Source organism: Quercus lobata, chromosome 4, assembly GCF_001633185.2.
Source record: "Quercus lobata isolate SW786 chromosome 4, ValleyOak3.0 Primary Assembly, whole genome shotgun sequence".
NCBI lineage: Eukaryota > Viridiplantae > Streptophyta > Magnoliopsida > Fagales > Fagaceae > Quercus > Quercus lobata.
This window is the reverse complement of record NC_044907.1, coordinates 16,853,807-16,880,575: the sequence shown is the minus strand read 5'-3', so window position 1 is coordinate 16,880,575 and position 26,769 is coordinate 16,853,807. Positions and strand designations below refer to the sequence as shown.

Here is a 26,769-nt window from a genome sequence, read left to right as displayed (position 1 = left end):
AATAAAGTTTAGAAACCAAAAATAATATTTTACCCTATCGAACTATCAAGAAAAAAAATGTAGTTGTATTATTTAAATAAATATTAGTTATTGGACTGATATTTTACAATATATTAGTAAGTATTGGTACTTACTCTTTCCTTATAAGGCTTTTAAGGGAGGGAGATTTGAACTTTAGATGTTTTGAAAATGAAATCACCAACCAATTGAGCCACAAGGCTCTTGGCGTGTGAAGGATTATTATACATTGTGAGCTTATGACCGCCAAAATAGTGGTATACTAAAACCTTTATTACATCCATGTGATGATTGGAGTAATAGTGCACTATGCCTTCTGGAAAAATTTACCATGCATTCGGTGCATGTAATAACACCTTGTGCCTTACTACCTTGTGTTTTGGTTTGGAAATGCATTATCCTTTGGAAAACTTCTCTTGGTATAGATTTTTGAGATCTAGTGCCAAAACCGTAGTCATTATTTATTACGTGGGCACTAAGTACATTTGTTAGCATACATTCTCCGTACATATCATTCATTTTACGTGTAAATGTGGATATGTTTAAAAATAGTGAACATCGCATATGAAATTATGAATATTTTGTGTATAGAGTGTACATTAATAATTGTGTAAGAATAATTATTGTTATTCTTTTGACACTCCCCATTCTTCTCATGCCATTTAAAATGATAGTGCCTCATAACACTATGTTGGATTAGCATTGCCCATTCCCAAAATGGTTCTAGGCATGAAATAAAGGCACCTAAGGAATCTTTATCCAATTTGATTTCTATGAAACACCTTTGATTGTCTTCTCTCATAATTTTTTTGGGTGTACATGTGAGTGAAGTCTCACATTATATAATAATGAGAAGAATGAGTAATTAATATAACATACTTGAGCTCATACCCATTGGGCCTAGGCATTTTGGATTAAGTATGTCTTTATATGTTATATTAACTACTTAATGAACTTGCCTAAGATATTTATCTCCTGAACAAGTAGTATTAGAGTCTATGGTGGTGTTTGGCAAAGGTGGTGAGGTGTTCAAGGTCCTTACTCCACATGGACAAAACAAGCCAAAATGACCCACAGAAAAGATCCAAGAAAAGCCCAACAACATGTACGCGCAAAGTTCCCATGGATGTGCATGCAGGGTTGATACGTGGTTCCCATGGATGACGTACGAGATGCCCATGGATGATGTGTTAATGAAGAAAAAAGCCCATAAGGCTAGAGGGAGCAAATTGGACTTGCTCATGACCCATAGAGAGGTCTTGAAGTCCACCGAGATGTAGAGACTCACACATGAGGGGATATTGTTGGGTGTACATGTTTGAGTGAAATCCCACATCAAATAATGATTAGAAGATGAGTAATTAATATAACATAGTTGAGCTCAGCTTATAACCATTGAGATTAAACCTTTTGAGTTAAGTGTGTCTCTATATTTTATATTAACTAGATTGTAACTCCATACATATGCATGGATACACTTAAAGATATACAATAAGATGCATAATATATTATATATATATATATATATATATAATTTAATACTATTGATAGTCATTTTTATATTTTGTTAACTCTTTAAAAAATTTTGAAAAGATATTATTAGGTAAAAAAATGTAAATTGTCCATTTAAAAAAAAAAAATTTTGTGAAAAACTTTTTATTTTTTATGTTTCATTTATTCTAGATTATTTAGTTTTTATACTTAATAACTTACTTGGATGAATATTTATGATATGGTCCCACATTTGATTTAAAAATTAAGAAATAAAACTCTTTAAGAATAAAAAATTTATGACACATGACGCAAAATTGGAATTCTAATTTGAGAGTTTTTCTTAGCTTCACCTATTATTATATATAGAGAGATTACTCAATGAGTCTCTCTCCCCCCCCCCCCCCCCCCCCCCCACACAAATTTCCTACAACTTTCTGTGCTGCATCATACATATCCAATTCTCCACATAATCAATTCAGGAAATACGGAAAATAAATAAATAAAGCTAGGGACCTACATGAGAAAATTATTATTTTTGAAAGCTACTGCAAGTGAAGTCTTTCGAGTTTCGAATCAGAAATAGTTGCAGTTTTCTATGTCCAAAGACTTGGTGCAGCCCGTGCAGGTCTTTGAGGTCCCGTCAGATTATTACACCGACGACTAGAAATAGAAATGGCTTGAATTAATGTTAGGATGACTGGGAGTCAAGATTGGTTAGTTTGCACTAGTAAACAACATATCACCATTAATAGTAAGGACCGAAACGTGGGCATTGGTTAACTTTACGAGTCTGTTTGGATAGAACTTATTTTACTGAAATTGAAAACTGAAAACTAAAAACACTGTAGCAAAATAATTTTTAAATGTGCGAATAGTACCGTAAGACCCATTTTTAATGAAAAAGTTGCTAAAAAATGAAGTTTGTGGGACTCGTGAACAGTACATAAGTCACTGTTCACAGCTGAAAAGTCAACAATATGCGGCTGAAAAAAAAAAAAAAAAAAAAAAAAAAAGGAAAACGCGCACGCAGACGTGAAACACGCTATCCAAACAAACACTATAGATGCAATAAGATTTGAATAATTCTTTATTAATATTACATTATATGGGGAAAAAAAAAATTTAACTAATACACTAAGGCATTGATTTAGGAAAATTTTTTAGAAATTTTTTATGAGAATGGAAAAATGTAATTAATTTTTTTTTTATAACCTTTTATATTTCTTATTATAGTGGTATTAAAACTTTCTTAAAAAGGTCATTTAACAAATGCACTAAAAGTATTCGTTAACCGAATTGTTACCAAACATAACTTAAGGTTTCAGTTTTTCAAAACTGTTTGATGACTTGATTATTCACCCGGTACTTGTGTATTCCACCATCCCACATACCCTACTACACCAAATAAATACAATGTGAAATTCCTTGAGGGGCAATTATGATCCTATTCCACCTACTCAATAGGTTAAATCATCTTCTAGAGGAAATACAATGATATCGGCCAAAGAATGACCCAATGGCAAGAATTCCAGTCTCGATCACTTCAGTAACTCTAGATGTAACTATATACTTACCAAAATTCAAAAGTCCTTTAAGCATTTACTTCATCAACCATCCACTTTGTTATTTTACGAACGTATGTAGTACTTCATCAACCATCCAATCAAGACTTCATTTTCAAGACCGTGTGTGGTACTTCGTTAACCATCCACCTTGCTATTTTATTAAAATTTGATCTCCACTAATAAACCCACTTTGCTAATTTTCAAAAAATTAATGAAACCTCCATTGGCTTTCTCATTAGTCCACACAATTTAATCACCCCGATGTATACTCCAGGACTAAATGGTGTGGTATTCGAAGTTAGCAAAGACTATAGTGTTATAAAGACTTGGTAATATCATTGCTGCCCAGAATTTTAGTATAGTCAATGAATAGTTAATGATGACTCATTTTGAGGTCTCTTAATGTAAAAGATTTTTCTAAAGTATATTGTTTTAATAAAGCAAGTGGATTTATGCCCATTTATGTCAGTTGAGTACTCCGGGACTTTCAAATGTTGGTACTGGAAGTAGACAAAGACTAGTGTTAGTGTTATAAAGACATGGTAATGTCACTCATGGATGCCCAGGATTTTAATATAGTCAATGAATAATAATGAGTCAGAGGTCTCTTAATGTGAAAAAGTTACTAAAGCCAGATAAATTCAAATTGGGCTCATTTTGGATAGGACCTAATCTTATGTTATTTATTTTTTTTTTTTTGGATAGGAAACTATAGTAGTTTTTATTTAAGAAAATCATGTTATACAATAGGGAAGAGGAAAGAGGGACATTTTTCTAACTGAACAATGGCCTCATCCTCTTTTGCAGCACGATTACATCGCAATGGTATACTATCAAAAGAAATAAAAGAAAAACTATCTCTAATTAATCTAATGTCCTCAATGATCCAGGCAGCTTCTAAAGAGCAAAACTCTATCCAAATTCAAGTGATTCAACAGTTCAGCAAAATTGCATTCCAAGATCACTTGTGAGAAGCTGGTACTTTGTCCAAATTCATTGAGTTTTGAAAACTAGAAATTAAAAACAGTCTTTTGCATGTTTTCAGTTTCCTTCACAAATTTAGTTTTGAGAACAGTTTTTGTTTTCTATCTATTTTAGGTTGCCAAACAAGTTTTTTAGTTTCAAAAATAGAAAATTGCTTTTGAAAATAGAAAATAAAAGGAAAAAAAAGTTACCAAACATACCCTTAGGTTTCTCCAATTAAAACAAATCATATGGCTGCATATTTGCATTGACTAATAAACCACAAGATTGAATTTAATGGTCAATACAATTTTGTGGTTGAATAAGTTTAAGGAACCTAAAAATCTGCGTATAAGGAATTGTATTTTCTAAACCACTTGTGAAAAAAAAAATTGTAAAAATAAAATCTTCTTTAGTTTTAATTAGTTATCAAAAAAAAAAAAAAAAAACACAAGAAAAAAAAAAGTTACAATGAAATAGATAACTAACAAAAAGGAAGGTTGTGTATTTTTGCATTTTTGAGCTAATCTTATATAAAATATTAGCGGACATTTATATCTATATAATATCAAAAAACTAAAGCGTAACATTTACTATGCTCTAATTAGTGTAGCATTTCAGTACATTGTGGTCCATTTCAGTCATCTTTGGTCCATTCAGTTCGTTAGGTCTAATTTGATCCACTTTGGTCCATTTCGGTCCATTCAGTTCACTTCTATCCCATTTGTTTCTTACTTCTTACGGTCCATTTCAGTCCACCTTGATTTACATACACAATTCACTTGTTCTGATTTTGTAAATTTGTAAGCTCTTTCGGAAGAAGAAGAAGAGAAAAATTGCAATCCAATTAATTCTATAACGTTTGTCATTTACACAATATTATATTAGTTGCGGATAAACACCAAAAGTAACACACTTTTGAGTCCATATCCTCACATTTTGAAGGCATGCCACTGTCAATGTTAAATTGCCACACTGTGTTTCTACAAACTATGAGTGGTAGAAGGATCACTGAGGACTTAAGAGTAAGAAAGTTACATTGTCTTTTTTTTTCTATTCCTTTTTATTCTTGTTTAAAACCTTAACAAAATATAATTTTTTTTTTCTAATTTTTCATACCATCATTTACTTTTTCGATTTATGTTAGTTTGGGATGTTGAGAATCATAGAATTTGAAAAGAAATTTTTAAAATTTTTGAGTAAGCATTGTGATTTTTCTTTTCAGGCTCACTCTAGCATTCAAATGTAACATATTAGAGCACTCACAGCAGTGATGCTAAAAAGCTATATTGGTATATTTTAGCTCCCTATATACAAAAAACAAGCCCTAGCAGTGGAGCTATAGGTATTTTTTTTAGCTGATTTGCTACAGTGCACATCTATAGATAGATGTGCACTGTAGCTGTGAGCAAAAAAAAATATAATTTTTTATTCTGCCAGCTCCTTTTTTTTTATTCATTCTTTCACACCGTGCCTCTCTTCACTCTCGTCTCATCTCTCTCTGAACTCATCTCTCTCGTTCACTCTCCGGTCTCTCAAGCTCGTCAACGTCGCCGGCCCATGAAGCTTGACTCATCCTCATCTCTGAACTCATCTCTCTCATTCACTCTCCGGTCTCTCAAGCTCATCAACGTCACCGACCCTGAAGCTCGACTCATTCTCATCCACGACGTCACCGAAGCTCCCTCATTCACCGCCGCCGATTAGCCTCATTCACCGCCGCCATCTGCCTCAGACCCACACCATCACCGAAGCTCTCTCTATTCTTTTTGCTGTGATTGACTTTTTTTTTTTTAAAAAAAAATTTAATGTATTTTCATATGGGTTTGGTGGCTGTGGTGGTGGTGGTTGATTTTGGCTATGGTAGTGGTGGTGGATGATTTTGACAGTGAGTTTGTGGATTTTGGTTGTGGTGGTGGTGGATGATTTTGGCTTTGGCAGTGGGTTTTGTGGATTTTGGCTATAAGTTTTGTGGTTGTGGTTGTGGCAGTGGCAGTGGGTTGTGGTTGTGGTTGCCATGGCTGGTGGTTTGTGGTGACCGGTGGTGATGGGGTTGTGGTTTTGTTTTTTTTTTTTCCTATGTTGTGTTGTGGTTGCCAAAGTAGAGTGGTGGTTGTGGCTGGTGGTGGTGGTGGTGGTGGTGGTTGTGGGTGTAGTTGTGGCTGTGGCTGATGGTAGAGGTGGTGATGGATGGTGCTATGGATGATTTTTTGTTTAGTGGGATATATTATTTTATTGTAGGATATATATTATTTTATTGTGATGTTTATATTATTTTATTGTGTTAAAAACTAAAATAGATCCACTGCTGTAGCATGTGTGTAGGTAAAATAGATAAAGTAACTTTTATTGATGCCAAATAGCTAAAATTATAGATCCACTGTTGTGGATGCTCTTAGTAACCCCTTTTTTTTGTCTTATTTGTAGGGTTTGGGTTGTGCTTCGCCAGATTATCAACGACACATCCTCTTCTTTTCTTCAACTTCTTTTTACCTTGATAGGCTTTTGTTCTTATATATGTTGTGTTGTTCTTATATATGTCTGTTACAAGCTAAAAAAAAAAAAAAAAAAAAAAAAAAAAAAAAAAATTCATACTTTTGACACTCCATTTTGTAACCTGCATTTAACCTTACATGAAGAGTAAAAGGGTAATTTCACGTTGGAAATATGCATTTTGATTCTAATCATTAGATCCTTAATCTCATTTCACCAAAATGATATTAACGTTGTAACGATCAAATCAATTGGTCATAAACCCTAATTGGAACATCAGATTGAAAGTTATCATCAAATAAAGTTTTAATGACCGAGATGCAATATCACAAATTGAGTCCGACTATATGTGATTATGAACAATTGATTCTAATTGATTATAATTATAATTAATTTGAGATTAATGATGTGTCATAATTTGATTGGCTAGGACTATATTTTATGGTAAGGTTGCACACACTTAATTAATTAGATAGTCAAACATTAATTATTCAATGAGTAATTTGTGTAATTATCTTTTAATTATGGTATATTTGGAACTAATTATGTCTTAAATGGGAGTGATTGGAGCCTATTAATGTTAATTGAAAACTAATTTGGGACCTATTAATGTTAGTTGTGCTGAAATTATTTTCTAATAAATGACTTCTGCTCACTATTTCGTTGATATATCTCAAAATAATTTGAATATGTGAATGAGGTTAATTTTCCCAAAAACTAGACATCCGGGGCTTCAATTTAAGCACAAGAATGAGACAATTCCGATCAGAATTGAGTAAGATATGATTTTTTGAATTTGGCTCTACAGGCTGTTACAGTAGCTACTGGAAAAGCGAATTTTGCTTGCTCCTCACTCTAACTAATCTCTACATTTAATGCACCCGATTTCCCCAAAGGCTAAAATGAGGTCTAGGTTCATGATTTTTTGTCAACCCCCATTAAATGACATTCCATTCATATCTTCTCCACCTTTACTATATAAACCCCCCTCTCCTCCATTTCAAAACACATAAAAAACCCCTCTCTTCTTCTCTCTTGAGTTCTAGTAAAGTAGAGTAGTCTTGTCATATCTTGATCTTCTTCAGACCCAAAGTATTGAGTGAGACTCACTCTCCCTTTTCTAACTCTTTTTTTCCTTCACCCTTAGGACCTCCACTAAGAGTCTCCTCATCCACCGTATGGATCTTGTATGAATGTATAATCCCTTTTCCTAACTTGTTTTTTATGTTGTCATGATGAGAATTTAAGATTAAAGCATGATAGTAATTATTTAAATTCTCTTGAATATATTTTAATGTTCTTAAATGTTCTTATGTGTCCTCACATGTTCTTGGTTATTCATCACATGTTCATGCATAACACTAGTTTTGATCTTAAATCCAAGTCAAAAATATGAAAAAAAAAATGTTTGTTTCATAATTCTTTCAAATCCTTGAATCTAGGATATCATCATCCACACATATTCACTAATTTATTTATTTATTTTCAATCCAAATGCAATGCTTAATAAATTGAATTAGGATTTATCATAAGCACACACATTAAATTCAACATGCAAATTGATTGATAACATCTTGGATGATGTGATATGAATGTTTGCTACCATAGTCTAGAAGATCGGTTTCACCAAGCAAGGTGGGTGCCTAACACCTTCCCATCTTGTAACATAGCCTCTGAGCTTAGATCAAGGGTTGATAGATCAATGCTTATCCTTGTAATTTTCAATTTCTAGATTGTAACTAGAAAATAAAGTCACGTATTTCATCTTAGATTGTATCTAGGACCAAAGTTATGTAATTTCCTATGATCAATGTAAATTCAATTTCAAATTAATAAAGTGAGAAATTTTTCAATTTTGCTTTTCTTATTTCTTTCAACAATTAAATAAGTGGCGACTTCATTGTAAAACTTTTAATCTAAAGGGGAAGATATAATCAGTCAAACCTTCATTTTGAGAGGCAATAACACGACTACACCTATTCACATGAGTTTGGCCCAATATCCAAAAAAAGGACTGGGGGCGTGATCTCTCACATGTGTATGTCTATATACATACATACATATATATATATATATATATATGAGATCAAGTTATACCTGGTGTAACTTTATAAGAGTTACACATTTTTTTTAACCATTAATTTTCATTAGATCTAATGGTTAAAAAAAATACTAGTGCCATGTCATACCTAATATCATTAACTCATTAAATTTTTTTCTAAAAATAAACAAAAAGTCAGTAAAGTCTTTCACCCTCCACGTTGTCTTTTTCTTCTACCCCTCTCACTCTTTCTCACATCCGCCTAGATCTCCATAAACTCCCCCAATGAACCAAATAAATCAACAAGGGAATCGATACATTGTACTTTTATTGTAGTACAAGCAGCAGATTTGAAAACATGCAACAACTAGAAGATCCTTTTAAAAGACTTATTAGAAGTACCAACTATCCAAATCCCAGATATAACATCGTGTAACATGCAAGAGCCACTACAATGCGACATCTTCTCTATAGTATATTCATATTAGGAATACTAAAGAGTCAAGGAAAAATGCACCAACATCAGGACCAGAGCGAAGGGTGATGAGATTGGCGTTTCTGTTCTGTCAAAGTACCAGCTTCTCAGAGGTGATTGCGGAACGCAATTTTGCTGAACTATTGGATCATTGAGGACATTAGCTTAATTAGAGATAGTTTTTCTTTTATTTCTTTTGATAGTATACTACTACGATGTAATCGTGCTGCAAAAAAGGATGAGACCATTATTCAGTTAGAAAAATGTCCCTCTTTCTTCTTCTTTATTGTACAACATGATTTTCTTAAGTAAAAACTACTAACGTTTCCTCACAAAAAAAGAAAGAAAAAAAGATTAGGTCCTGTCCAAAATGAGCCCAATTTGAATTTATCTGGCTTTAGTAAATTTTTCACATTAAGAGACCTCTGACTCATTATTATTCATTAACTATATTAAAATTCTGGGCATCCATGAGTGACATTACCATGTCTTTATAACACTAACACTAGTCTTTGTCAACTTCCAGTACCAACATTTGGAAGTCCCGAAGTACTCAACTGACATAAATGGGCATAAATCCACTTGCTTTATTAAAACAATATACTTTAGAAAAATCTTTTACATTAAGAGACGTCAAAATGAGTCATTATTAACTATTCATTGACTATATTATAATTCTGGGCAGCAATGATATTACCAAGTCTTAATAACACTATAGTCTTTACCAACTTCAAATACCACACCATATAGTCCTGGAGTATACATCAGGGTGATTAAACTGTGTGGACTAATGAGAAAGCCAATGGAGGTTTTATTAATTTTTAAAAAATTAGCAAAGTGGGTTTATTAATGGAGATTAAATTTTAATAAAATAGCAAGGTGGATGGTTAACGAAGTACCACACACGGTCTTGAAAATGGAGTCTTGAGTGGATGGTTGATGAAGTACTACATACGTTCTTGTAAAATAACAAAATGGATGGTTGATGAAGTACATGCTTATAGGGCTTTTGAATTTTGATAAGTACACAGTTACATCTAGAGTTATTGAAGTGGTCGAGACTGGAATTCTTGTCATTGGGTCATTCTTTGGCCGTTATCATTGTATTTCCTCTAGAAGATGATTTAATCTATTGAATAAGTGGAATAGGATCATAATTGCCCCTCAAGGAAACTAAATATTTTCCATCCTCCCACTTTTCCACTCCTCCAACTAAACGGACCTTAGGTGTCGTGTGCAGTAATGATTCTCCATCAGTGATGTGCTCGTGATTGGTGTGTCATTGCTAAACTAGCACTAATGTGCCGTGTGGGACTTGAATTCCCTACAATTGTGGGAGTTGCGGTCTTAGATCCTTCATTAATGGGTACACTGACTAGGTTGACTTCCATAGGTGCCATGTGGGGTAATGGTTCTCCATCATTGATGTGCCCATGTTTAATGGGATGAGATATTCCCATATTAGTTTGTGCCGTGTGGGACTTGAATTCCCCGCAATTGTGGGAGTTGCGGTTTCAAATCCTTCATTAGTGGGTACACTGACCAGGTTGACTTCCTTAGGTGTCATATGGGGTAATGATTCTCCATCATTGATGTGCCCGTGTTTAATGGGATGAGATATTCCCATATTAGTTAGTACCATGTGGGACTTGAATTCCCCGCAATTGTAGGAGTTGCAGTTTTAGATCCTTCATTAATGGGTACACTGACCAGGTTGACTTCCATAGGTGTCGTGTGGGGTAATGATTCTCCATCATTGATGTGCCCGTGTTTAATGGGATGAGATATTCCCATATCAGTTAGTGCCGTGTGGGACTTGAATTCCCCACAATTGTGGGAGTTGCGGTTTCAGAGCCAACATTTCAATTCATTATATTTTTATTAAAAAACAGAATAATGCAGTAAAGAGATGTAATTCTAAAGATTCAAAATTTTACAGAACATGAACATCTCAATATTACTAGATTTTATTTTCTAACTCTAACAAAATTAAGAGTTTCATATCATTTAAAAATAGAAAGAAAAGGGACCTAGATGAGCAATTTGCTTTTTAGTGAATCCCCCATTTTCAAATGCACCGGGTCTAACTTATTATTATTGGAAGCTATTAATTGCAAGTGAAGTCTATTGAATCAGGTAAAGTTGAAGTTTCTGTAGATAAAGACTTGAGGCAATATCTAGATGGACAGGTCTTTGGGTGGAGGATTTCAAAATAGACTTTGGGTTGCTTTACTGAAAGCAAGCGGGTGGAAGTGGTACGTGAATTAAGGGTAACGAAAACTGGTCTTCTGGGATTGAGATGATGCAATTGTTCTCAATCGTTGAGATTGAGAGTTGAAAAAAGCAACTTTTAATCTCAACTGTTAAATAAAATAAGTGAGAATCATAAAAACTTTTTGTGAGGGAAATATGGAGTAACCTAGGTATTGCACTGGATCTAAATCTAGTCTTCTACCATAAGTCCTTTCCTTCTGTCCTCATGATGGATATACACTATTTCTTTTTCTTTTTCTTTTTTTAAAAATTTTTAAATTTTTTTTTTCTTTTTACAAATAATACAGTAGTTGACAGTTGCCTTAGGCTTGTTATGAAAATTTCAAACATGCAAGTAGTCCATGAATATAATAGACTTATATATAGGGTATATTATACCCTTTTTGTGGTTGGATCCGGTCGCAATTTAGTTTACAAACTTTCAATTGTTATATTTGTCCCATATAGTTTAAATTAAAAATGAAACCAATAATTCTGTTTAAATTAACAGATTTTGTATTTTTTAGACTAATAAATTACTCATTTCTAGTTTGATAACAATGGAGAGCGACACATTCCATTCGATTTTGTTATGCTTGGTATGAGTAATATATTGACTCAATCAACTCAATTTAGATTTAAAGGCCCATGTTTAATACAACTTTGTTCTAATATGCAAAGTTGGAATCCATAGACCCCAAGTTCTTCAAGTCTTCAAATCTTCATGAAAATAGACCTACTTCATGATAAAATTCACTCCTTGTTTCTTCTCATGCCATTTAAAATTTAAAATGATGGTGCTTCTTAGTTCTTAACACCATGATTTTTAGACCCGAACCGTTCAATAAATCGTAAAAGGGAGAGGTTCAAGATTTTTAAGGTCGGACTGAGGTCGAATTGAGGTTGAATCGTGATGACATGATAATTATTTTAATAATTTATTAATATAAAAATAATAAAATACATATACAAAATTTAACAATTTTAATTAAAATAATATATAAAGAGGTTAAAATATATTTTAATTAAAGAAAAGATGATTTCAGCAAAAAATTAAAAATAAAGAAAATATGATATTTTTTGTAATTTATTACAAAAATGATAAAATATCTCTTATATTATTTAAAATATCTCAATTTTCTTTCATTTTATCTACCCGGCCCCACTTCTAGTACTTTTTCTTCTCATTCTTATCTCATTCACGTGTCCCCTGTCTTGCCTTATTCTCTCTAGTTTTTATTTTTTATAAATTGTTCTCTCTAGTCTTATCAATTAACAAATCCCAATATTCTCACATTCAAAACTTCATCCTCACCGTCAATTCAAAATGATATCTTTAGCTTTCTATCTTCTCTCTTCTAGTCGCCCTTCCTAATAGTCTGATATTTTGGGTGCGTTTGTTTCAATGTAAATTGAATTTCGAATGTAAAATGAACGCAGAGGAAAATGAATTTCCGTAAGGAAAATGAAATCCGGATGATTGATTCTGCGATGGAAAATAATCCAAAAAACAATTTCTGGTGTTTGGTAAAATTCTGAAAATGCTATTTTCATACAAATTTTTCACATTTTCTTAGCTCCCAAATAAATTTTATAACAGAAAAATTCAAAATATACACTTAACACAACCAAAAATCAAAATAAAAACATCTTTTAAACTCGTTGAGAGGAGGAAGAAAGAGTGAGAGATTAAGGGAAAGAGAGAGATCAGGAAAGAGATGGAGATCGGGTCAACGAGATCAGTCTTCAGCTGCGGCAATGATCTTTAGCGGCGACAATGAGATCGGTCTTGGGTTGGTCGAGATCGAGATCAGTCTTGGGTGGATCGGGTATTGTAGAGGGTAGGTTTGAGAGAAGCGTTTCGCCGCCGACGTGGGAGCGACAGATCAGAGATGTTGGAGGTGAGATGGGCTTCGATGGCATGAGGGAGATGTTTTCCTTGTTGGATCGGGTACATGCAGACCCCTGTGCATGGGGTGGAGCTAAGGGGAGATGGGTTTCGGACCCCTGTGCTCTTTCTTCTCTCTCTCTCTCTCTCTCTCTGTCTCTCTGTGAGTCCTGGAAATCATTTAAAGGTAAAATGAGTGTGTAATTGATTTTATGACTGAAGTGGGTTCTTTTTACAGTCAACGGAAATGTTTTTCCGTTTGACCAAATTTTCCATGCGCAACCAAACACATGGCAGGGTGTAAAATGATTTCTTGAAATGCTTTTCAGGAGAAACAAATGCAGCCTTTGTTCATTTCTCTTTTCTTTCTTCCTTTTGGTTAGCTCCAAGAATGCCTACAAAATATCTCTTCGAAAATGCACGATTCAACTTCTATTCCAGAAAATCTAATGCCAGCGTAACTTTGCTCTTCATTTTCCATTACTATATTACTTCATTCTCTCTAATCTCTATTACTCTCGCCTTTTTCTGTCTCCCTCCCCTTTCTTGGTCTCTCATTAAACGGTGAAATCCAGTGATGTAGTTGACAAACGAGATGAAAGCTAGAGATTTTTAGCAAAATTATGCGGGGAAGAAAACTGGAAAACTTGTGCCCGGTTCCACAAACCAAACGGTTTGAACAGTTTGCTGCAAAACAGAGAGTTTCGGTTTTTTATGTTTAAAAACCCGAATTAATGGCCAGTTTCCAGTTAATCTGGTCTGACTGTACGATCCGGTCCAGATTTCAAAACCATGCTTAACACCACGCACATTATTAGATTAGCATTTACCCATCCCAAAATGTTTCTAGGCATGGAGTAAAGGCACCTTAGGAAGCGTTATTGATCCAGTTTGATTTCTATGTAACACCTTTGGTTGTCTTCTCTAAGGATTTTTCTACAACTTTATGTGCTACCATTTATTAATTCTCTTCTATGATTAAAATTATGCATGCATCAAGCTTGAAAGAGTTTAATCTATTGTGAATGTATATGCAGTGGGCGAAATTTGTCCCTGCATCATACATTCCCATAATCAATTCAAACTAACCACGACCAAAAAAAAAAAGATGTACATGAGCAATTTGCTATCCAGTCATGAGTCACCAATTTTCAAATGCATTGGGACCAATTTATTATCGTTGGAACTTCGAAGCTATTGCAACTTGCAAGTGAAGTCTGTCGATTCAAACATGGTGCAACATCAAGATGGACAGGTCTTCCTAGTCTCGTCATTCTTCTTTACTTAGCCATCATAAGTTACAAGTTACAACGACTTAGACTTGGAATGGGCCAAATGGTTAAGAAGTCAGGATTGCTTAGCTTGCTTCCACTAGTGATCAATCTAACATGAGTGCGGAAATTTGGTATAGAAAACATAGCACCATTAATAACAAGGACTAAAACATGAGGATGGATTAAGTTCCACTAAACTCTTTGTTTGTTGTGAGTTCGAGTTAGCTTAATTGCTAAAAATTCCTATAATCGAATAAAAAAATCTGGGGTTCGAATCTCCGTTAATACCAAAAATTAATGGGTGTTTTAGCTTGATGATAAGAGTAATTTTTAAGAAGTGGTTATAGGTTGAAATGCCCTATTTATCAAAAAAAAAAAACATTTGTTTGTTTGTTTAAAAAAAAAAAATATTTCAATGAGAGGGAGGGTTAAACCCTACCTAGACACATCAAGAGATACGGTGTAAACTCTTAATTAGCTAATACTTAATATTACATAATTTTATAATTTTTTTTTATTGAATTTTTTTTTTTAGATGTTTTTTTCTTTTTTATAATATTATGCTTACAAAATATATTGGATTATAAAATAATAAATATCTCATTTAAAAATGTTTAAATTTCAATTTTTTTATTTTAATATTATACACAAGACTGTGTTTGGATGGTTCTTATTGATAAGTAATTTGGTATGTTTATTAAGAAGAAAATACCCTATAATCCAATTATTTGATTTCTAAATTAATCTAAATTAATCCAATTACTATAGTTTAAGATTATGCATAAAATATAAGCTTATAAATCATATAATAATATTCGATTAACACAAAATTTGATATGTGTATTAAGAGTGTAAAGAACATGTAATTCAATGGTTAGATTTTCAAAATATGTAGTAATGTTTATTTTATTAAGAGGTTGTAGCCTTAGTCTATAACCAATTTTTTAGCTAAACTTTGTTTAAATAAACCGTTACAATGATCAAAATTTAATTATCAAAAGTTTCAAGAAATTCAAAGGCAATTATTATTTATTGTTTTAAATTATTTTATAATCTATTAGAAACTTTGGTTTTTTTTATTTTTATAATATATAAAAACTTAGTCCCAATCGATGTACATTCTTCATGTAACTTAAACTTTGTTCCATTGAAAAAAAAAAAATAACTTTTTTTGTTTTATTTTTATCATCTATTTTATTATTCAAATGTAATTATACATGCGTGTGTGTTTCTAATGAAAAGCATAACAAAATATAAAAGACATTAGTATATATGTTGATTGATTTAATAAAAATTAATTTCATATAACCTCTTACAGTTTTTTTTTTTTTTTTTTTCCCTTTTTTACTGCTTGTTCACTCAGAAAACAAATGCTTTTTTAACAATATAGTATCCATTGATATAAGTAGAAGACTAATAATTTAGCAAATAAAACAGAAACAAAATTAATTTATATTTATTTCTTAAACAAAACTATTCTATAATAAACAATATCCTGCAAATTCTAAGCACCAATAATTCAAGTGAAAAAAAGAAAAGTTAATAGACAATCCGCATGCTTATAAATAAGCATCTATAACAACGATCCTTGTAAGGAGATAAGGGGAAATGGCCAACATGAATACCACCTTTGTACTTCTTCTTAATCTTCTTTACCTTCTTTTGATAACCGAATCTATTTCACTTGAAGCTGTACCATCCAATTCTACTCCTGATCAGCCTAATTGTTTGAGTGGTAAGTTACATCCTTCTTTACAAAATCTGAAATATTTGAGTTACTTAAACCTAAGCAACATCAATTTCCAAGGATTATCATTCCCATATTTCCTTGGCTCTCTCAAGAAGCTGACATTCCTTGACCTTTCCTTTACAATGTTTTCTGGAGTAGTGTCTCCCAGTCTTGGAAATTTAACAAATTTGAGCTATCTTAATCTCATTCCATCTCAACTTTCTGAAAGAACTCTTTCGGTTTCAAATATATATTGGCTCACCAATCTCTCTTCCTTACAATACTTGAATTTGCAAAACATAGACCTTAGCAAAGCTGAAACTCATTGGCTGCAAGTTGTTAATATGCTTCCTTCACTATCAGAGTTGTATTTGTCAAGTTGTGGTCTTCATCATCTCCCTCAAACTCTTCCATTTGTGAATTTAACGTCCCTTTCGGTCCTTGATCTCTCAAATAATGGCTTCAACTCTTCTTCTATTCCCCCATGGTTGTTTAATCTTACTGCCCTCATTAATCTCAGGATGAATTTATGTGACCTAAAAGGCCCCATCCCTAACATAGCAAGGGCTAGCCTATGCAATTTGAAGAATTTAGATATGTCGTTCAATTTTTTTATCGGTGGCCCAATAACTGAATTTATCCAAGCATTATCCGGATGTGGCAACCATAGACTAGAACAATTAAATTTGGGATCAAACCAACTTAGTGGTGTTTTGCCTCATTCCTTGGGGTATTTTACACATTTAAGAGAGCTCCATCTCACCAACAACTCATTCTCAGGCCCAATTCCATCAAGTATACAACATTTATCACGTTTGGAGATACTAGAGCTCTCTTACAACTTGATGAATGGAACCATCCCAGAATTTATTGGACAACTTACTGAGTTGAGCACTTTGGATCTCTTCAGTAATTCTTGGGAAGGTACCGTGACTGAAACTCATTTCCTAAATCTCAAAAAACTAACTTGGTTTTCCTTGTCATCAACTAGGAAATCCTTAGTTCTCAATGTGACACATGATTGGACTCCCCCATTTAGTCTCCAAAATGTCCTAATCAAAGACTGCCAATTGGGTCCTGCATTCCCGGCATGGCTCAAAACTCAGAAGAATCTTCTTGAGATCTCCCTTGTAAACTCGTCAATTTCAGCTAAAATACCAAATTGGTTGTGGAATTTGTCTTCGTTGCCTTTGAAATTAGATCTTTCTCATAACCAATTGAGGGGAGACCTTCCTAAGTCATTATCTTTTGAGTGGGTAGATCTAAGTTACAATAATTTAACTGGTTCACTCCCACTGTGGCCTAGTGTGTCATATCTCTCATTAAGGAAAAACCTTCTTTCTGGACCATTACCAGTAAACATCTTCCAACGTATGAAAAAATTGGTCACCCTAGATCTTGCAGGAAACTTTCTAAATGGTAGTATCCCCTCATTGACCATTGGGCCGACGGGTTTGTGGTTTGTTGATTTATCGAACAATCTTTTATCTGGAAACATCCCCAGGCATTGGATGAGTATGCAAAATTTAGAGGCCATTGATCTGTCGGGAAACAATCTATTGGGTAACATCCCAACCTCATTGTGCTTACTCCCTACTCTTAATTGGCTGCAACTAAGCTACAACAATTTTTCTGGAGATCTCTTTTCCACCTTGCAAAACTACTCGAGCTTATATGCACTTGATGTTGGAGGTAATAGATTCTCAGGGACTTTGCCAAAATGGATTGGAAAAAGGCTACCTTCAATATCAGAATTGCGCCTACGAGGAAACATGCTCTCAGGACCCATTTTGGAACAATTGTGTTTTCTCGCTCATCTACATGTTTTGGACTTTACACATAATAATTTTTCAGGATCTATCCCTACTTGTTTGGGCAATTTGGCTGGTTTGAAATCTTTGGTCGAATATTCTACATCACCAATCCGAAGTCTCCTTCTTCCACTAACCTACTTAGAGCATATGGATTTGACTGCAAAGGGTGCCCAACGTGAATATTACAGCCAAATTTTCTTGATGAATAGCATAGATCTTTCAAGAAACAATCTAACTGGAGAGATTCCAGAAGCACTAACAAAGCTCTCATTACTATTTACCTTAAATTTGTCATGGAATCAATTGACCGGAAAGATACCAGAGAATATGGGAGCATTGCATGGTTTAGAAACTCTTGACCTCTCATGCAACCATCTTTTAGGTCCCATTCCTCCAAGTATGTCTTCTTTGACTTTTTTAAGTCATTTTAACTTGTCATATAACAACTTGTCTGGACCTATTCCATCAGCCAACCAATTTCAAACTTTCATTGATCCGTCCATTTATGAGGGTAACCCACAACTTTGCGGGCCTCCATTGATAACAAATTGCTCATTATTGCCAAGTGATGGGGATACAGAAGTTGTAGATGAAGACAATGAGGAATTCAGTTCTGAAAAGTTATGGTTCTATGTAAGTGTTGTTTTGGGGTTCATTGTGGGATTTTGGATTGTTTGCGGTAGTTTGGTGATAAAGAAGTCTTGGAGACATGCTTACTTCAATTTTGTTGATGACAAGAAAGATAGGCTTTTTGTGCCTGTCAAAGTTAATATGGCTCGTTTGCAAGGGAAGATTGAAGCATAGAGACGGAAAGATTGAAGGTAATCCAAAAAAGAAATCACTTTGTAGCTTCTTTTTTGTGACTTCATTTCTTCTTTTTAATTTCTCTTTATTATTTATTGGTGCAATTATGCTTCATTATCAGGTGGAAGTCTCAGTATTTGGAGATCCTATGATTTACAGTACGTGTTTCTTCAGTTCATGCTTGTGGAGAAGTACTTTGTTAGAGATTAAGTTATGTTAGTTTGTTTATTGTAACAAAGATAGTTGTGTAGTTGTATCAATGGAAAAGCTCAGGCGTGGTATTTTGATTGAAAGTTCAAAAACGTGTAAAAACACCTTTGAACGTTTAGACCCCCAAATTACAACTTAATCAATTCAAGCAATATGACAAACAACTAGTGTGCGGAAACTAACATATGCTATAATATGAAATTGATTAAATACTATCTAAGCCATAACACATTAAAAACCACAGCAGATAAATGAAAAGGCAAAGATAGAGAGGAAGGAAGATGCAAACACAAAGACAACACGCGATGTGTTATCGAAGAGGAAACCGAAGCCCTCGGCGTAAAACCTCTCCGCCGCCCTCCAAGCGGTAAGCAATCCACTAGAAAATAAAGTTGGGATACAAGGACAGCAATAGACCCTCCAAGCCTAATCTACCCAGTGCACCTAAGCCCTCCAAGTTTCTTGCTCCAACGAGATTGCGCCGAACCTTTTTCTTTTCTAACTTCCCGGATTCCGCTACTGGACCATAGCATCAACCAATGAAGATTGGTTCCTTCCTAACTGCTTCCCAGAAATCCAAACGACTGTCTCACAGTGATGATGATGGTGAGAACCAGGTTTGGTATAATGCCTCTCAAGGATTTAACAATGGAGAGGAAGAGAGTTGAGGAATTTGAAGAGATTCTAAGATAGAGATTGTGGGTGAAACAATCTGGTTTTTCTTTAGGGTTTCTCTCTCAAAATTCTCTCTGGAAGCTCTCTTTCAATCGTAGGTAAAAGGGGTATTTATACTGGAGTGGGAGAGGAATGTGAAACGTCAGGTTTTACAAAACAGGGGTGGCTCGCGGCTTGACCTCGCGGCTTGACCAAGTCGCGAGTTCCAGTCGCGAGATAACCGTATGGCCAGTTGTCCTGTTTTGTCCTGTAGTGCTCCAGCTAGCATGACTGTTCATCTTCCAGCATGCTTGGCACGTGTGCTGCTTCTGGCGGCTTGCAGCCGCGAGTCACCCGCGAGTCCCAGCCGCGAGTCTCTGTTTTCTTGCACACTCTTGAGCAATCTTCACTCTATCTCACTCACTACCCTTACATCAAACCCACCTAAATACAGGGTTACTAAATGCTGAATTACAAGCAAATTTGGCACGGAATAAAGCCAATTAGATGGTTGAATAAATTTAACCTTACAGATTAGTATAAATAGATAGCTCACTATAATTAATGAAGAGTAATTAGTTGTATAATTTTTCTCAGTTTGATCCAATATTGCGAGTTTCTTCTCTTCTCTCTCTCTCTCTCTCTCCTCACTTGAACATTGATAAACATGAAAAATAAATAAATCTTTCAAACACAAGATGAATCTTACATGTTTGATTGTACTTCTATAATATTTTTTGAGCATTCACTTGCAATCAGCTATATTTTAATGGAAAATACTAAAGCCATAAACTATTTTAAAATTTTTTTTACGAATTGCTGATGTGATAAGTGGTTATTAGTATGTAAAAAAGTGACGTTGATAATGGGCACAAATAAAACCATTAATAATTTATCATATTAATAGATTATAAAAATATTGTAAAACATTGGCGGAGCCAAAGGGGGGTGAGGGGGGGCACCTGCCCCCCTGACTCCTCCTAAAATTTTCTAACATTAGTAGTCTAAAACAATTACTTACTGACATGGACGAAAAAAAGAGAAAGAAAAAAAGGACTTCTACTTGGTTGAAAGTGACTTTGACACAGGAAAAAGAAATGAAAAAAGAGTTCTCAAGCACCAAACCATGCTTTTGTCTTGTCCTACGTGAAAGTGAAAGTTTGAAACTTGCACCTATTTCAATATTTTTATTTTATATCATTATTTACACTATTTTTACTATTTATGATACTTTTCACAGTATTTTATTCTTGAATGATGCTAGAGGTATTACAAATTTTACTACTTATGTCTTACAAATTGGCATGTCACCAATTACAAAAAATAATTCAAACATTTATTCATTATATTTTTTAAGTAACACTAATCACATTTTTACTCCATCAGTTTGTAAAGTTTTTAGTAGCTATGAATTGGATATTTTTTTTTTATTTATTTTAATAATATGAAATATATTCATATTTGCTTACAATTTTTTATGTATTTTGTTATTATTGTTGATTAATATTTTTTAGATTAATTTCACTTTTAATATCTTCTTTTAATTTTTCCCCCTCTAGAATAAAATCTTAGCTCTGCCACTATTGTAAAATAGTTTGTGATAACTATAACATTATTCTTTTACCATGGACTATACTAAACATTACGGTGAATAGGGACGAAGTTACGGTAGTTTGCAGCAACTGTACATACTACACACTACACAGATGATTTTTTAAATATAGTATCTATCTTCTATTTAAGGGGCTTCCTTGGTTTGGATGCCTCATTTTTTTTTTTCAAAAATACACATACACGCCTATGTTTAAGTAAAGAAAAAACTAAATGATAATCCAGTAAAAATGTAACTCTAACTCCCACTAAAATATTGTCTAAAAAATAAGGTTACTCTGCAGTTAGATTTTCAAAATAGAAAAAAATATATACACACACTATATATATATATATATATATATAAAATAAAAATTATGACTCTATTGTCTTTACTAAGAAAAAAATTATGACACTATAAAAAAAGTCACATCGCACGCACAAATAGCTAGTTAATAATTAACTTATGCCTTTGCTACTATTTACTAGTATAACTTATTATTATTATTGACTTCAAAACTCAAAATTATTATTATTATTAGGCGTAAATGTACTTTTAGTCTCTACATTTTGACTTTTTTTTTTTTTCATTTTAGTGTCAACATTTTATTTTTACTACTTTTAATCCCTAAACCAATTAACGCGGAACATTTAAGTCCTTGAAGCACCATTCCATCACCACACTAATAGAGAAACTGACAGATGAATAAAATAATAATTTTTTTTACACGTGGAAACAATAAAATAACGGGAAGAAATCAGACTCATCAAGCAATAAAATTAACCTCATCCCCTGTTTTGGGATATATGAAACAGGGGATGAGGTTAATTCGGTTTGAGAGGTAAAAGAGGGAAAGATATATGAAACAGGGGATGAGGTCATGTCCACACAATCGTTGGGGATTCCTTGAATAGAAATATGTTTGTTTCTCTGTTTTGCACCCTAAAGCGGGTGTCGAGTGAAGTGAAGAAGTGGTGGCCAGCTGGTGCTGATCGTGGATTTACGTTTCTTCGTTATAATCTTACCATCGCATATCATTGAACAAATCTTTTGGCGCGTTATGGTAGGTAAGGCATTATCTCATGATTTTGGAGCTTTGGCAGATGATGGTATGGTTAATAAGGGAATTCAAGTCCACACAATGGTAATAAAGAATGGTTTTGAGTCTACCGTGTTTGTGTGCAATTCTTTAATTAATATGTATTCAAAGTCAGGGATGGTTAGAGATGCTAGAGTTGCGTTTGATAGTATGGAGAAGAGGGATGAGGTTTGGTGGAACAGTATGGTTGCAGGCTATGTTACAAATGGACTTGATTTGGAAGCTTTTGAAATGTTTTATCAAATGCGACTTGCAGGTGTAATTCTTACACAGATGATATTTGCTACCATGATTAAACTATGTGCTAACCTTAAAGAATTAGGTTTTGCTAGACAGCTTCATTGTCAGGTTTTGAAAAATGGGTATTGCTTTGATCACAATATTAGAACGGCACTTATGGTAGCTTACAGTAAGTGCAGTGTTATGGATGGTGCATTTCAACTGTTTTCTATGATGCATGGGGTTCAGAATGTTGTGTCATGGACGGCCATGATCAGTGGGTACTTACAGAATGGTGGAACAAGGCAGGCAGTGAATTTATTTTGCCAAATGAACAGGGAAGGTGTTAGACCCAACCATTTCACTTATTCTACCATCCTTACGGCTGATCATCCTGCCATTTCTACTTTCCAACTACATGCACAAGTCATTAAAACTAATTATGAGAAATCATCTTCAGTAGGAACTGCACTTTTAGATGCTTATGTTAAGATGGGCTGCATTGATGAAGCTGCAAAAGTATTTGAATTGATTGACGAGAAGGACATTGTGGCATGGTCAGCAATGGTAGCTGGGTATGCTCAAAGAGAAGACACAGAGGGAGCTGTTAAAATTTATCTCTGGTTGGCAAAAGAGGGTGTCAAACCAAATGAGTTTTTTTTTTGGGGTAAAAAACCACCTTCTGTAGTATCTTTCTTTTTCTTTTTTTTTTTTTTTTTTTTTTAGAAAAATGGGGGCTTTATGGCTATATTTTACCCCGGACAAGGCGCCGATCTGACATAGGTTCAGGCCGTTCTAATCAAATCGTGCAGGGGGGTTAACCCTACTAAGGATACCCACCAACAATTGGCACCGGAGGTGACTCGAACCCAAGCCTGACAAGCAGGGTCACAAGCTCCTTACCACTAAACCAACCAACGTGTTGGCTTATGTAGTATCGTTAATGCCATATTTTTTTACGCCACATGTTTTTACACGTTTATGAGGACTGGGCCAAGAGCCATTTTTTAAACATAAACCTTCCTCATCTGAAATTTCTCCACCGAGTCCCCCTCAAGTCAACTTAAAATCTTCTAATGCATTCCAAATTCTCCAATCTGACGTGAGTGAAGTGGTGGCCCCCATTGAGTTCGCTGACCAATGTATTTCTCCAGCTATATCTCCTAGACTGACTGAGGTGGACACTCATGGTAAAACCCAGTTTTTACCTTCGCCAGCTAGCTCACACACGGACTGCATGCAGGCCTCTCTCAGTGCCAGCTGTCCAAGTACAACCTATGCATGTAAATGTCCTTTGCCATCGTTTACCTCTCAAACCGAATTAATCTCATCTCCTGTTTCATGCTATGAAGCACGGGTGCGTTTCGGGACTCGGGTGCGGGTGCGGGTGCGGGTGCGGGACTCAGCAATTTTTGAAAAAGTAGGGTGCGGGTGCGGCGGGACTCGGCGATTAAAAAATTATTAAAAATATTTTTATTTATATTTTCTATATATTTTTACTATTAAAATATTCTTAAAAAACACATTAATATACTTGATTCACAAAACAAAGAAAGAATAAGGCAAGAAACGGATCTGAGGCCAGAATTTCGGCCTCTCCGGCGATTTTCACGGCCGATTTCGGCCTGTTTCGGCCGATTTCGGCCTGTTTCGGCCGTATCGGCCGTATCGGTCGCCGGCCGATATGGCCGATACGGCCGATACGGACCGATTCGGCCCGATTTCGGCCGCGTCGGCCCGCGTCGGCCCGAGTCGGGATCCGCCACGTGGCGCGACGCGGCACGACGCGGGACGGACGCGCGGTCTGCGGCGTCCCTCCCGCGTCGCCGCGTCCCGCCGCGTCGGACGCGGGTGCACTGGCCTGGGAGCCGCGTCCGTGCATCCTTGGTTTCATGTATCTCAAAACAGGGGATGAGGTTAATTTTATTGCTTAGTGAGTCTAATTTCTTCCCATTATTTTATTGCTTCCACATGTAAAAAAAATTATTATTTTAATGGTCCATCAATTTTCCCGTTAGTTTGGTGACGGAATTGTGCTTCAAGGACTTAAATGTCCCACATTAATTTGTTTAGAGACTAAAAGTGGTAAAAATAAAATATAGGGACTAAAATGGAAAAAAGTCAAAATGTAGGGACTAAAAGTGCATTTCCGCCTTATTATTATTATTATTATTATTATTATTAATGCGTGTTCCAATTAACTTAGTTGGTAAAATCTCATGTCATCGAATAAGATTCAAAATATAAACTCTATCTATACCAAAAACCAATTAGTGTCTTAACATAATGATAAGAGCAATCATCATGGAATGAACCCCATAAATTAGAAATAATAACATCTCAAATAAAAAAGAAAAATATTTACTTAGTATTATTATTTTTTTGATAATGGTAATAATTAACAACTAAAGTATAATTATTTGTGAGATTGCTACAAGATTTTTCTACCTTGGTTGGCACGCTGGCTGGACCACTGGAGGATTCCAAAATAGACTTCTGCTTTGTTGAAAGCTAGCTGGTGGAAGTGATGGGTGTCTAATAAATGACTTTAATCTAATGACTTAACAAGGAGTCAGTATAGATCTTCTACCGTGATTTACTGTGATGGAATAGGAATTTGGTTCTGGTTTGGTTTTTTACGTAATACCTTTGTTCATCTTCTATCAAAGAGCAACCACATTAGTTAGTGCAAAATTTCCATCTATTTTGCAAGAAAAAACATACTTTTTCTATTATACACACTCACTTTTACAAAACTCCCACATCAATTTATCTATTCTACACATTTATTCAATAAAATAATAATTTCTTTTAACACTGTCATCTCTCAACACAACCCCCATAGCCACCATCATCAAGCAATCACCATTATCAACCCAGCCTCTGGCCTCCCACTAAGCAACAAGATTGACACCAACATCCAACCAAAAAAAAAAAATGTAAAAAAACTAGAAAACCAAAAAAACAACCCATAGAACAGATCGGCAACCCACCGACTCACACCCACAATCACCGATACCATCAGCCCACACCCATAATCACTATCACCGTAGCCTCAAGCTCAACCAAAAAAAAAAAAAAAACAAAAACAAATTAGCAATCAAGAGAAATAGCCCACCACAACCTAATCGGCGATCAAGATAAAACTAGCAACCGTTATCTGAGAGAGTTAATTTGACCCACAACAGATCGACGACGAGGCTTGAGTTAGTGGCGTGGGTCAGCGAGAGTGAGGTGATATGATGAAATCAGAGAGTTGATCTGATGGCATGTGAGAGAGTTGATCGGTGAGAGAGGACATGAGAAAAAGAGAGAGGTGAGAGTTAGGGGTAATGAGAGGAGAGAGAAAAAAATCTAAAATAATAGATAGACAACGAGCTACAGTAACCATGTAAATATATACAGTTACTGTAGCTAATGTGTATATTTACACATTTTTAAATCCACTGATGTTGGTGTTTTTTTGCTTAAAATGTGTAAAATTGGTACTTTTTTCTATTTTAGAATACTATACAAGGGCTGATGTGGTTGCTTTAAGGATTTTTCTTACAACTTTTTGTCCTAGGGTTTATTAATTCTCCTCTATGGTTAAAACTATGCATCAAACTTCAAAAATTTAATCAATAATTTTTTAATAAAAAGAAAAGTCACATCATTTAAAAAATGTTAAGTCATTATTTAGTTAACCACTTTAGCAATACTACTAATGGAAGTTAACCAAAGGATTTAAACGGCTTATTTTTGAAAATTTGAGGGACCAATTGTGCTCACTTGAAACTTGAGAAACTAATTGCGCATACAGGATAAACTTCAGGAACTAATAGTATAATTTCGCCATCTTAATTTAATTCTCCTTTGTATTTAAAATTATGCATAAAGCTTTAAAAATTTCAATATGTTGTTGTGAGTGAATACGCAGTGGGCGAAATTTGTCTCTGTATCATACATTACCATAATCAATTCAAACTTGGCAGGAAACAAAAACAAAAAGAAAAGGGGCCTACTGAATCAGAAAAAGAGTTGAAGTTTCTATAGCCAAAGACTTGGGACCGCATCTGAATGTTCAATTAGTGTATAAAACACCTTGAACGTTTAGACCCCCAATTTACAAATTACCAATTCAAGCTTAATATCAAACAATATATGTGCGGAAAATGAATATAAGCTTATAACATAATTGATAAA

At 34.4% G+C, this 26,769-nt stretch overlaps 2 protein-coding genes across 2 annotated transcripts; both read left to right on the top strand.

Annotated features, from left to right (window-relative positions):
• Positions 1-16,072: 16,072 nt before the first annotated feature.
• On the top strand, positions 16,073-18,811 carry LOC115984713 (receptor-like protein EIX1). The gene has a single exon (XM_031107728.1). It carries the CDS (start codon positions 16,073-16,075, stop codon positions 18,809-18,811), a length of 2,739 nt encoding a protein of 912 aa, XP_030963588.1.
• A 3,515-nt stretch (positions 18,812-22,326) lies between these two features.
• Positions 22,327-26,619, top strand: LOC115984712 (pentatricopeptide repeat-containing protein At2g27610-like). Its single transcript, XM_031107726.1, has 2 exons — positions 22,327-23,207; positions 26,559-26,619. Exons 1-2 carry the CDS (start codon positions 22,327-22,329, stop codon positions 26,617-26,619), a joined length of 942 nt encoding a protein of 313 aa, XP_030963586.1.
• The last annotated feature ends 150 nt before the right edge of the window (positions 26,620-26,769 follow it).

Bases quoted from the DNA above. Each gene is read 5' to 3' on its own strand.
- LOC115984713 (XM_031107728.1), top strand. From the start codon at position 16,073: ATGGCCAACATGAATACCACCTTTGTACTTCTTCTTAATCTTCTTTAC.
- LOC115984712 (XM_031107726.1), top strand. From the start codon at position 22,327: ATGGTAGGTAAGGCATTATCTCATGATTTTGGAGCTTTGGCAGATGAT. The intron at 23,208-26,558 runs GTTGGCAAAAGA...CAAACTTGGCAG, and splicing joins GCTGTTAAAATTTATCTCTG to GAAACAAAAACAAAAAGAAA.